Here is a 13,882-nt window from a genome sequence, read left to right as displayed (position 1 = left end):
ACTGTTAATTTCATTTTTTAAAGATTATCATCAGTATGAACCCAAACTTAAAAAAAAATCGTAAAGACCTTGTGGACATCCAGTACCCCTCTCCTCTGCAGTCTGAGAAGCACTGATGTATAATCTAATTTCTGGTTTTGTGATACCAACTGAAGCTCAGAGGGGGAAGGGACGTTCTCAAGCTCACACCGTGTGAGTTCGCGGCAGTTGTGGGACAGGAACCCAAGCCTGGTGTCCCTACTCCAGTGCATGTTCCACTGCCCCTTGTTATCTGTAAGAAATATTGTTCAACCTTGTGTTATAGACCTGCGGGATTAGTTTGGAAAGGCCAGTGCCCCTGTGTAATATTGCTACAGGAAACTATGTTTTTTTTTCCCTTTTAAAAAAATTTTATGTTTTTGAAGTATAGTTGATTTACATTATCACGTTAGTTTCAGGTGTATACACAGTGATATATATACACAGTGAAGTGTTGCAGATTCTTTTCCCTTATAGGTTATTACAAAATATTGAGTATAGTTCCCTGTGCTATGCAGTAGGTCCTTGTTGATTACCTATTTTATATATAATGTGTATATGTTAATCCCATTCTCCTAATTTATCCCCTCCCTGCCTTCCCCTTTGGTAACCAGACCAGCAATGCTCCTTGGGGTGACTCATGACAGAAATGGGGCAAATGGGCAAGTGATTCCCCATTTACCCAAGACAGAGGTTTCCTGGGAATGTTGGGCTTTTGGTGCAAAAATGGACAGTTGGCCATCCTGCTTGTAAATCTACAAATGCCTGAGGCTCAAGGTGTTGCTTTTGGTGAAGACGCAAAAGTATTCATATCCCGCATCAGAATTTTTCCCGCATCAGAAATTTTCCCCGAAGTTTACATATTATTTGCAAAACTTTCTTCTAGAAAAAGTTACACCCTACCTTGGATGGTTACAAATTAACAATTTATTACAAACTAACAATTTTGTTGGTAACTTCTGCAGGTAACTTCTGCAGGGTGTTATGAGTTTATATAAATTTTTGCTGCCATCTAGTGGCTAAATCCAGCAGGGCCTTGGCGATTAGCACTCTTAACTGTAACATTTTAATGTTTAAAGGCTTTGACACAAAAATAAACCCTTTGGTCAAATTAATTTGTCAGGGGATTGTTAATAATTAGTCAACATTAAGAGCCCTTAAAATGATTAAATGTAGACACTTCAGATGGCTTGAAAAATATGGGTTTTGTTTTCATGTTGAGTAGCTTTTCGTGCAAGATGCCTCTCATGTGATGTTTTTGAAACTCTTTATTGAAGTACATTTTATATGGACAAAAGTGTTCATATCATAAGCACATACGTGTGAATTTCCATGAAGTGAACACACCAGTCACATCATTACCCACCCCCCACCCCCAAATATAACCGCTGACTTTCAGCACCATCGTTTTGCTTGGTTTTGTACTTCACATACAATGGAATGACACAGTATATACTCTATTGCTTGCAGCTTCTCATATAGCAGGTTAATGCTAAAGTAATTCATGTTTCTTTTCAACCTGGGCAATGCAATAACGAACAAAGACAATTAGATTCCCCCAAAACATTAGAAATCCCAAACCATTCTTATTTTAGTATTTTCCTGACAGTCTTCTTGAGGGTAACAGAGGTATGCATGTAGTGTGTGTGTGTGTGTGCGCGCGCGCAGACACACATCCTGCATGGAGAGTGTATACCTACATTCACATCTGTACAGACGTGGGACTGTATCCCACACCCTGCCTTATAACCTTTGTAACTTCTATTTCCTGAGCATTGTTCCATTTATAAGACTCGTATTTCACAGAGCAGTGTATCTTGAATGGCTGTTGTCTTCTCTGAGAGGACTGAGTTTTGTGCAGTGGCCCGCATTTAGCGGTGCGTGGATCACGGGATGGAGGCAGGAAGGCTGTAGCAGGGAAGGGGTGGGGCTTGGGGACGAGGGGGTCTCTGCACAGGAAGGCCTTCGCCCTCCTCCCGGCTGCGGGGCTGCTCTGCACCTGACCACACGGTCATGGCTCCCACAGTAAAGGCTCTTTCCTTTTCCTGCAGCATTGGCATCATCTATGGTTTTGTGGCAAACCAGCACATGAGGACTCACGTTGAAAAGACTCGGAAATTGTCAGAAAGTAATTTCAACGACTTGAGGACTCTCCTGAATGCAACTCCAGGGGTAAGGGCCACAGTCTGTTTGTCCCATGATGCTTTGTGTTTGAGGCCTTTTGGAGTTTGTGTATATATTTGGTATCTCATTTGGACCTTCTGGAAACCCTATGTAGACAGGTGTTGTCTTTTAATTTTGCAGATCAAGGTATAAAGGCCTAGCACGTGATTTTCAAAAGAGTACAAAGCATAATTTCAGAATTGGTGCTTTTATCTTATTTTATTCCATTTTACTTTATTTCTTTTCTTTTATTAAGGTATAACAATAGTACTGATTATAAAAGTGCTTAACTGTTTTAAAGGTCTCATGACTTTTTTTAATAAAGAAAAATCTTTGGTGCCACTGTCCTTTCTTTTTGGCAATATGATTAACTCCCCATCACTTACTTGAAGCTACTCTGCTAGTGAAAGCTTCCTGTTTTTTGAACACTTACTTGATTATATCTGTATAGATGTGTAAAATTCCTTGGGAAGGACACACACACACAGAATTTATCTTTGGGGACAGGATGACCCGAGGGCGCCTTTTTTCTGTATCCCAAAAGCACATTGATGCCTTGCCTACTCAGAGCATCTTTTTTAAAAACCTCTCAGCAGAAACCATCAAATATATGATGCTGAGCTCATGGGTACCAACATGCAGAGAGAAGGATGCTATCCTATTAGATTCACTAAGAAGAGTCTGTCAGAAACCATAGGCCTCCTCACACAGGGATGTGTTCTTCCAGGTTTAATATGTTCTAAAAAATGCCAACACGTTAAATATGGTCCTAGTTTTTAATATGTGGTTGGAACTGAAAAAAACAAAGAGTGCGGGAATTTTTAATATTGAGATTAGAGAAGCTAACTTTATTCAGGTTTATAGCCCGTGCAGCGAGGGAAATGCTTCATTTCCCCAATTTGTGAGTAAAAATTCGTAATATTTTTTAACTATCATTCTAAAGATGCCAAAGTAAAATCTGTTTCCTAAAATGTTGACAAAGTAAACAGGTAGCCATCATGGCTGGTGAATTTGGGAATTACTTTCATCACCTTGGAAAGAGAGTAAAGTGTTATAACTTTGAGGGAAACTTATCTAATTCAAAATATATGGAAGAGCCCTAACAAATCTATGACAAATTGGGCAGAGAATGTCAATAATTGAGTTACAGAGGAAATATAACTTGTCCCAAATGTCAGGAAATATTTAACCTTACTCTAGTAACTGGAGAAATGAAGAATTAAATAACGATACACATTTTCACTGAGAAGATGGGCAATGGTTATTTTATTTAAAAATGGTAACACCCAGTGTTGCAGAGGGTGTGGGGGGAGCAGGCCCACAAAGACACAGTAGGCAGAAGGGTAAGTGGTCGTAGCAGAGGTCAGTAATAGCTACTAAGTACAGTGACCCTAGGGTGGTAGATTTCACATGGCCTCCAATTCTTTGCAGTCCCTCCCTTCAGGAGGTAGATCTGTTTTCCATCCCCTCAAATCCCGGACGTGTCTGTGACCTACTTTGACCGAAAGAATGAAGCAGACGTGACCTTGTGCTCGTTTTGACCTTAGGCTTCCAAAGGCCTTGTGGTGTCCACTCTCATCTTCTTGCTGCAGAGACCACTATGTGAAAACCTCCAGGCGGGTCGCTTGGGAGGAGAGACCACACAGAGAGAGGGGTCCATTGGTTCCCAGCCAAGCCGGCGCCAGCCAGGAGATCCGCTTAGCCAATCACAGAATCATGAGAAATAAGAAATCGTATTTCTTAAGCCAATAAGCTTTGGAGTATTTTTAAGAAGTCTGAGTATCAGAAAATAGACATATCTCTACGAACCCACTTTCTTTTAAAAACATTCTGATTCAGGATAATTTTCCTATGTTAAATGTCTTTTCATTGTGGCCTGGGAAACCTCCAGGAGAGGAGGTGTCATGTAATTTTTTTTTTTTTTTAAGCAAATCAACTCTCTGCTGGACCAGTATACCACCACAAAGGAAAGGGCATTCTCGGATCTGGACAGTGAGTAGAATTTAACGTTGCCTCAAATTTGTTTGTTTCGGCTAGAAAATGCTATGGCTGTCTCCCATAAAACAAGGACTAAGAAATGAAGTACACTGTTTCTGCAATTTCTGCTTGACCCAAGGGGGAACACGGAACAGTAATGCCCTAGCATGATTCACAATGTGTGGGTTGTTACCCAGCCATGAAAACCTAGCATTTGTTATAAAAATGCTTTTGCTTTCCTGCAGTCACAGGCACCTGTGCTTCACTCCCCACGTGAGAGAAGAACTGGGTCTCTGTCCGGTCTGCTGTTAAAGACAGATATGGGCCCCCCAGGGAAGCCAGTGGCTTCAGGAATAGAGGGGTGGGCGGTGCTGGTCCCCGTGGGCTCAGTGGTTAGCAACCAGGGGCAGTTTTGGCCTCAAGACAACATCTGGAGGCATTTTCGGTGTCCCACTTGGATCCCATCCATTGGTAGAAGCCAGGGGTGTGGCTCAAAACCATACAATGCATAGGGCAGCCCCCCCAGCAAAGAAGGATCTGGCCTCAAATGGTGAGCGAGCCAGGGTTCAGAAACCCTGGTCCAGCTGGAGAGGTCAGGGACCCCTGCAGCTGTGGATCAAGGTGATCAGGTGAACCTATTCCAAGTACAAAGAAACACCGAGTCTGCGGTGGTTACGTTTTCACGGGGGCGCAGCTGGTATGGGGACTTCGAGATGTGCCCAGAAATCTCCACATGAGAGTCCATGGCCAAACAGGATCCGGAGTGAAAAGTGGGATATCACGGCCGGAGAGACTAAACCAGGCAATGAAATCCGGCATCGGGAAGAGACTGAGCGGTAAGAGGAGAAGAAAGAAAGAGAACCCACCCTCACCATCCCTTATGCTTCTTGGAATGTAGATGTTAAGTTGCTGCTGGGAGGCAGAATTTTCGAACAGCTCAAACCTAGAGTGATCCCTGTGCTGGATGACATCAAGGCCATGGCGGAAGGTAAGCACTGCGGCAGCAGGACTGAAACAGCCTCCACCCGGAAGGCTCAGCCTCCCAGACTCTTGCGCCCTTTTCTCATTTTCCCTGAGGGTTGGCTGGAGCAGAGCCACTGTCCGTCCTTCCTTCCTCCCTCCCTCCCTCCCCTTCTTCCCTTCCTTCCTTCCCTCCTTCCTTTTCCCCTTCCGTCCTCCCTACCTCCCTTCCTTTCCTTCCTGTCTTCCACATCTGGGCCCCTGCCTATCTTTCAGTCTCTTCTCCCAGCACCTCACTTTCCATTCCAGCCACGAATCTCAGTGTTCATTCTCAGTCCCCAAAGGTGTCATTCTCCCCCAGACCCTGTATTGCACACACTTCCTCTGCCTGAAATGCCACAGAACCTTCTTCATCTAACCCATATATTACCTCTATCCAGAGAAAATTGTGTTCCTAGAATGTGTATTTAGCCTTGACAAAGACTGAACTTTAAAAGAGCAAGGCTCGTGTTTAGAATGAGTCTCACCCCTATGGTTGAATCGTCACCAATCACAGCAGAGGTTCAGTGGTACCTGAATAAAGGAAGACAGATGGAGGGGAAAAAAGAAAACAAACAAAACAATAAGTTTTCTTGCTTTTGTCCTTACTGGGATATTGTTAGTGTATACAGTTGTCCGAAGTTCACAACAAATATGCTTAAACTCAGTTGAAATAAATCTCCAGTTAGTGGTTGACTTGGGTTCTGTCCATTAGCCATATTGGGATGGGATGGGCTGGGTTGGGGAGGGGTCCTTCCTTCCTTCCTTCCCCTCGTGGTGAGGAAATGAGGCCTCCTGCCAACCGTGTCATTGACTGAGGAAGCCGATTGTCCAGCCCCAGTCAGTCCTCAGATGAACGCAGGCCCTGCTGCCAGCTTGGCTGCGGCCTCAGGAGAGATCTGGAGCCCAGCCACTCAGCTAAGCCAGTCCCAGATTTCTGAGCCTCACATACTGTGTGAGGTAATAAACCTTTGTAGTTCTAAGCCGCTGACTTTTGAAATATTATCTCCTGGAGCAACGGATAACTAATAACAGTGGACAACCCACAGTGGCAGTGGTTTTCCTAAACCATCCGTTTCCTATCCAGGCGTCAACACATGGAGGAGAACTAAAAGCTTCTGATTTCCTAGTCAATACATACTATGCTATTTTTGACTTTAAAGCAGCATATATTGTATAGACCATTGGATTAATTAATATCTTTTTTGGAGAAAAAAGTATCACATTAAATGCAATCTTGATTAAACATACATCTTCATTTAACTAAAGTGAAAAGGTAAAAAGGAAAGTAAAAGGAACCAGTGAATCAGAGAAATATGGTAATCTTTAAAAAGTGAAAGATGGCCCACTCTGGAGTCAAAAAATAATGAGTGAAAGAAAAACTGCACAAAAATGATAACACAGTGGGCTAATAAGGGGCACTGTTTTAGATAAAGAACTCAGTGTCCAAGGAGTGTAATCTCTTTCTCCTGTTAATTATTGGGTTGGCCAAAAGGTTCGTTCCGTTTTTTTCCACAATATGGCTCTAGTAGTGCTTAGCTGTCTTTAACCTCATTTGAAACAATTTTGGTAGATTGTGTGTAACAGCTGTCATATCAAAGTGAATTTAAAAAAAAAAGCTTATCAAAATCGGTGAGTTTTTGTGTAGCAATTTTAGTATTGAAGACGGAAGAAAAAAGGCAACATTTTCAGCATCTTACACTTTATTATTTCAAGAAAGGTAAAAACGCAACTGAAACATAGAAAAAAATTTTTGTAGGGCATGGAGAAGGTGCTGTGACTGATTGAATGTGTTCAAAGTGGTTTGCGAAGTTTTGTGCTGGAGGTTTCTCACTAGATGATGCTCCAGCTATAGACTAGTTGAAGTTGATGGTGATCAAATCGAGACATTAATTGAGAACAATCAATGTTATACCACTCGGGAGACAGCTGACACACTCAAAATACCCAAAGGATCCTCTGGGTCCCCTCATTATAACTTCAAGTGTTTGCACTTTGCTGATGGATTAACCATCATGTGGGCTGACCCTGTGATCTTTTACAATCAAATCTCTCCTGTCATCTCTCTTATTCTCTTCTAAACATCTTTCGAGTTATCATGTGTCATTTACCTGATTCATACAGAGAATCTCTATCTGGTTTTCAACTAAGTGGACTATTGTCTCATGCAACTGAAACCACCTTCAGGTGAGGCTTGATCTAGTGGTGAGATTCTTTCCATCTAGCTATTCTCTACCATGTCTGCATCATTCTGATGCAGACTCCCCTTGCAGTTGAGAGAGGGCTGACACTGGCCACATGGGTCCTCCTTCTCAACCAGATTTCCCTCCGGTTGGGTTGTCTGAGGTCCCATGGCGAGCTCTGAGCCAGTGCTACATAGGGGAAATGGGTTGGCTGGGGGCAGGCAAGGTCTACTCCTTAAGCTGAGGGTGGGACCCACGGTACCCAAACTGCTGCACCATAGGAAAGGGGTGACATGGCTTCTGAGATGTCAGCCAGCAAAGTCCAACAAGGAAGTGTTTGTAGAATTCATCAGCCATGAAGTAAAATTTAGAAAGCTAGTGCGTGTTGAGGGCCTGCCCTGTGGCAGTGCTATATAGCAGGTACTTTTCCTGCATCATATCAGTCAGTGCTCATAATAGCTCTGTGGGGTGTGTATGGTGACCTCCGTGTTGCCAACTCAAGACAGTGAGACTCAGAGATCATGTCCCAGATGGAATAGCTGGGAAGTGGCAGAGCTGGGATTCAGGCCCTGGCCTGCTTGTAAGGCCTGTGCTGCTGGAACCTTGCTGGATGTGATTTGAGTACATTTGGGAGTGTTAAGATGTAGGGTGCTTCTGGGCCATCCACGGCCACACAGCACAGTGTAACTTTGGAAGACGAGTTAGGAATCTTGGAGTTCAAGAGCTGGTGTGACCACAGGATGATGTCAGGCATCTCTGCACCCCAGATCCCTCTGGGCTGTCAGTGCATTGGAGTGTTGGTCTGCCAGGGTCTTTTCCAGCTCCAAAATTATGTGAAGATAAACGCTGTGCAGAAGTATACAAATGGGACTTCCTAAGTGGCTCAGTGATTAAGAATCCGCCTGCCAAGGCAGGGGTCATGGGTTCAAGCCCTGCTCCAGGAAGATCCCACATGCCGTGGAGCAACTAAGCCCGTGTGCCACAACTGTTGAACCTGCACTTTAGAGCCCATGTGCCACAACTATTGAGCCCATGTGCCACAACTACTGAAACCCACATGCTCCACAACAAGAGAAGCCACCACAATGAGAAGCCCGCGCACGACAACGAAGAGTAGTCCCCCGTTCGCCTCAACTAGACAAAGCCCATGTGCAGCAACAAAGACCCAACACAGCCAATAAATAAATAAATTTGTTTATTTGTTTAAAAAGTATGCAAATGGTGCAGTGTGGTTGGCAAGTACCTTTACTTTTTGCCTCATGGTTTGCCCAGTTTTTAATGTTTACATTACAATTCTGGCTGAATTAAAGTCGATTAAAACAGATTTTATTTTTCTTTTCAGTGCTTCCTGTATTATTGAAGTTATACATTTATATTTTAAAGCCAGCCCAAATAAGTTAAACGTTAGCCTCTGGTGTTGCCAGAGCTTCTTATAATGTACTTAATAAACTGCTTTGGCAAGTTTTTGGCTGAAAATTCTTTGCAACCTTATGTGTCTGGTGGCCTTTGGAAGCAGCATAAACATGCAGATGGATTTATGCAAATCATATTTGAGCTGCAGGCCAGGACCTATAAAGGAAATGTTCTATGAGCTGGTAAAATGTTAATTAGGTAAAATCGAGAATCTAAAATATCTTTCCACTGACTTCAGATGCATAATATATGTGATCTTAGTAGGCTTGGAATGACTCCCAGAGTTATAACCCAGTAGACATTTTATAAAATGCTTTGAAGCCTTTGGAAAATATCTATATTTATTACTTCTGAGTCCTTCTTGGGACATGACCGCATAGCATCCATAACCCAGAATGTCTACACACGGCGCCTAAATGGGCACATGTTTTCTGGGCCATCGACTTATTTTATCATCCATCATTCTTTGTTGTTGTTGTTTGTTTATTTGGTTCTTGCCTTAACTGATCTTGAAGTTGAAGTAGAAAGGGCTATGAGAGGTAAACCCAGAACTTTAAAATGTAAGGTGTGTGATGTGAGTTACGTTTTGCGATGCTCTTCTGCGTTCTGTTGTGTGTTTCTAGTTGCCACTGTGTTCTTGGATTCTTGTCTCCCTGTGGCAGATATTTATTGAGCTTCTAATATGAGCTGGGTACTAGCTCCATGCTTTGCTGATAATTCTGGGAGGTAAAAAAATAGATAAATAATAATAATAATAATAATCCTGGGAGGTAGGTGGAAAAGATGAGACACTGAGGTTCAGAGTGACTCTTTGATAAAGTCTTTTTTATCATTAGTAGTAGTAGTATCTCAAATACTGTTAAGATGGTGGTTCTTCCAGTGCCTTGCTGTAGCACCTTTGGCAAACTCTGTCACCTCTCAGGAACACAGTTTACTCACCTGTAAATTAGGAGGCTGATTGGGTCATCTGGTCACCGGGAGAATCTGTGATTCTAGGCAGTGCCTTAGCAGGTTTGCTCTTAGGAGATGGCATTGCCCATGTCATTCAAGATGACCCTACCAAGCTTTGATGATTTACTCTGAGACCTGGGGAGGCTTTCAGGATTGGACTGTGTGACCCTTCATCCTAAATTCTGTCCCTTATCTGAACAGAAAATCTTGGTGTCTGCTTGAAACAATCTTTTCTCTTGAATTTTGGTCTGATCCTGGAAGGTAATAGAAGAACTGGGGTGAGGCCTCATAATAGTTTTGGCAAGAGAAGTGTGTTCTGCTAAAGTGGGTGTGTGTGTGTGTGTGTGTGGGTGTGGGTGTGGTTTTAACACTAAGTTTTGTGTGGTTGCCAGGGAATACTGGGGAAACCAGTTTTTAAGGGCATTCACATTTTCCTAGCAACACGCAGTTGTGGCCGGATGCCCCGTCATCTCTTTTGGGAGCCTGGAGGACTTATTTGCTTAGACGAAAATCAATGTCCTCTAATTTAAATTTCACTTTTTTTCTGCTGCGATCTTAAGTCACTGTAGAAAAGGGTTGTAGTTTGCTATCTCCCTCGTCATGAATATGGACTTCTATACCCTAGAGAAATCAGGGTAGTAAACAACTTTTAGGAATCTCTTAGTCTAAGAATGTGTCCTAGGCTGTGGAGCGTCCAAAATAAAACAGGTGGACTCACTGCCATTGAGGAATTTCAGTCTGATCATTCTAATCCCCACATTTTGTGACGAACGTGGTGGTGGTTTCACCATTTTCCGGATGAGGAAATTGCCAAAGAATGGTTAAGAATCGACTCTGAGTTACACAGCAAGTAGCGGAATTGGTATCTGTACCTAGACTTGCCTGAATCCAAATCTGTGATCTTAACCGTCACTGTGTCTACTTCCAGCTCTTTGAATATCCATCTCTAAAATCTGTCTGGGTGTGGTCAGTTTTTATGTGAATTAAAACTGCTTGGAGGAGGGGGCGGGTGGGGGTGGGATGAATTGGGAGATTGGGATTGCCATATATACATCACTAATAAGAAAGAGAAATCAAATTTTACACTTTAAATATATGCAGTTTATTGTGTGTCAATTATATCTCAATAAAAGATTCTGAAAAAAAAAACTGCTTGGGACTGAAGATGCTGGCCAGTCTGGGCTGACCTCTTCAAAGCTGGGCAAGGCTAGGCTGGGGACACCTTTCCTGTGGCTGCTGCTCTAATGCCAGCCAGTTAATGCTGTGCCCATGAGTCCCAGTCACCTTCCTGGGTTGATACTCGCCGCTGTGTATTTGAAAGAGCCCCCAGGTGGGAACGCTGAGTTGGTTGGAGTAGCTGGTAGAGGCAGAGAAGGCCAGCAATGTCCCTGTACCTCCTTTTCAGACCGCCCGTCCCAGCAGCCTCCTCTGGCTGCCTTCCATGTCATTTACGAGTTTATCTCAAGTTCTTTTAGGATATTTTTGTAGATGAGAAGGGATTTTTTTTCCCATTTGCCAGCCCAGTGGGTGCCTCTGTTCTGAAGCGGGCTGTGTTCCTACAGAAATCCACGAGACCAGAGAAGCCCTGGTCGAAGTGAACCGTATCTTAACGGAAATGAAACAGTTATCTACAAATCTTAGCCACAGCCTGGGGAACGTGAAAAGGAACGTGGAGCAAGCCCTCACTGACCCCATGTGCTCTGTGCAGCCAGTAATGACCACTTGCACCAACATCAGGAACTCTCTAAGCCTTCTGGATGGCAGCATTAGTTTCGACCAGGTGAGGAGGGTAACCCGGCTCCAGGACAGTGTCATTGGGACGGCTGGGGGGGGCTAAGCATGGGCTCACCCATCAGGCGCCCAGTGGCCGGGGGTCTCTGTCGGCCTCCCTCGTTATCTAGCCGCCACCTGGGAAGGGCTGCCTCAGGAGAGAAAGAATAATGGGAAACCCTCCTTGAGAGTTCTCTGCCATCGATCTGATGAGTCATATCAGAGAAAATTTAGCTTTTTTTTTCTTTCAGATTTTTCTTTTTTTCTTTTCATTTTATACTTTGACAGTTTCAATGTGCATTTTAGAAAATATTGGCTGTATTCCGTGTTGTACTGTGTATCTCTGTAGCTCATTTCATCCATAATAGTTTGTGCCTCTTAATCCCCAGCCCTGATTTTGCCTCTGCCTCTTCCCCTCTCCCCACTGGGAACTGCTAGTTTATTCTCTACATCTGTGATGCATTCAGCTTTAAACAAGGGGAAAAGAAGCAGAATGCATTTTTGTAGACCTTTAAAAATTAAAATATATTTTAAAATGACAGGCCTATTGTATTAACCACAGATGCCTGAACATACGGTAATTTCTCACATTCCCAAAGAGAAGTTGGGAAAAAAAGAGTATGGAGCACTTGAATATATAAAGTTCTAGGATGTAGATAAAATAATCATGTGTACTCATGATTTTTAATATATCAGTTTAGTGATATGTACACATCACACTTTATATAAAGCGATATTGTAATAGAGCTGGATTTATCTCACTTTCGCATTCCATGAATCAATTATATTCAAACACTTCACATTCAATACCTGTGTTGAATCTACTACAATCACTTTTGTTGTCATCGAACAGTTTCTTAGAGTATAGAACCTATACTTGCATTTAAATTGTTTGAAATTGAGTCCTCTTGGGGGTAACTTTTAATTTTGATGTGCTTTTAAAACATGCAGAAAATCTGCAAGATTGGTGTACAAGGAACCCCTGTTTACATCATCTTTTACCCAGATTCACCAGTTGTCAACACTTTGCTCCATTTGCTAAATCGTATTATTTTATCTATTTATCTATGTATCTATCATCTCTTCGTACTATCGTACATACGCGTACAATACTATACATTTTGTTCTTTTCTCAGTCATTTGGAGGTAAGTTGCAGACATTATGCCCTTTTACTCTTAAATATTTCAGTGCATTTCCTAACTTTGCATAAACATTATGATTACCAAATTAGGACATATGACATGACCCAATACCACCATCTAATCCACAATTTATATTCAAATTTTGCCAGTTTTTCTAAAAAATGCTCTTTAAAACTGTTCTTTTCTTTTTTCCAGTTTAAGGTCCAATCTAGAGTATGCATTGTCTTTAGTTGTCATGTGTCTTTAGTTTCTTTAATCTGGAACAGTTTCTCAATTTTTTTTCTTTGGTGACACTGACATTTTTGAAGACTACAGGCCATTTATTTTATAGAATGACCTTCGATTTAGGTTCGTCTCACGTTCCCTCAGGATTTGATCTGAGTTAGGCCTGTTTGTCAGGGATTGCACAAACATGATGTTGTGTCTTTCTTGGTACATTGTGTCAGGAGGTCTATGATATTTGTCCCAGTATTGGTAAGAGAAGAGTTTAAATCCACGTATAACACTGTAAATGAAAAATTTATTCCAGACCACTCACCAATATAACCACTGTTACTTTTAAACATGTTTTTTTAAAAGGTTGTTCACAACTGTATTCAACAATATTCAGTACCTGAAATTGTGAGGTCACACATATTCAAACTGTGTTAAAGTTCTTGCCCTCGTTTTTAGCTGACTGCAACAAGAGACCTTCAAACATCTAAAATTAGTGCTTTTACCGGAAAGAGAAAAACAAATACCGTATGCTAACTCATATATATGGAATCTAAAAAACTGGTACTGATGAACCCAGTGACAGAGCAAGAATAAAGATGCAGATGTAGAGAATGAACTTGAGGACGTAGAGGTGGGGGGGCGAAGGGGAAGCTGGGACAAAGTGAGAGAGTAGCACTTACATATATACACCACCAAATGTAAAATAGATGGTTCGTGGGAGGCTGCTGCATAGCACAGGGCGATCAACTCCATGATGGGTGATGACTTAGAGGGCTGGGATAGGGAGGCTGGGAAGGAGTCGTGGGAAGGGAGGGGATATGAGGATATATGTATAAATACAGCTGATTCATTCTGGTGTACAGCCAAAACTGGCACAATAGTGTAAAGCAATTCTATTCGAATAAAGAGCTTAAAAAAAATAAAAAAGAAATAAAATTAGTGCCTTTAGAGTCCATTCTGGGCTAATGTATTTTCCTCCAACAAAACGCTTTTGCTCAAAGGAAACTTAAATCACACTCTATGATACAGAGACTTTGGGACTTGGATTT

The 13,882-nt window shown here is 42.3% G+C and overlaps 1 protein-coding gene across 3 annotated transcripts in view; it reads left to right on the top strand.

Annotated features, from left to right (window-relative positions):
* The window catches only part of PROM1 (prominin 1), a 118,181-nt gene that overhangs the window by 69,443 nt on the left and 34,856 nt on the right, over nucleotides 1–13,882 (top strand). For all 3 annotated transcript variants that reach the window (XM_057705236.1, XM_057705234.1, XM_057705235.1), the window contains exons 5-8: nucleotides 2,070–2,190; nucleotides 4,110–4,173; nucleotides 5,057–5,146; nucleotides 11,267–11,484. In XM_057705236.1, coding sequence (XP_057561219.1) covers nucleotides 2,070–2,190; nucleotides 4,110–4,173; nucleotides 5,057–5,146; nucleotides 11,267–11,484 — 493 coding nt within the window. The remainder of the gene's footprint in view (nucleotides 1–2,069; nucleotides 2,191–4,109; nucleotides 4,174–5,056; nucleotides 5,147–11,266; nucleotides 11,485–13,882) is intronic.

Source organism: Hippopotamus amphibius, chromosome 13, assembly GCF_030028045.1.
Source record: "Hippopotamus amphibius kiboko isolate mHipAmp2 chromosome 13, mHipAmp2.hap2, whole genome shotgun sequence".
Classification (NCBI taxonomy): Eukaryota; Metazoa; Chordata; class Mammalia; order Artiodactyla; family Hippopotamidae; genus Hippopotamus; species Hippopotamus amphibius.
The sequence above is the reverse complement of the archived record's forward strand: the minus strand, read 5'-3'. Positions and strand labels throughout refer to the sequence as shown.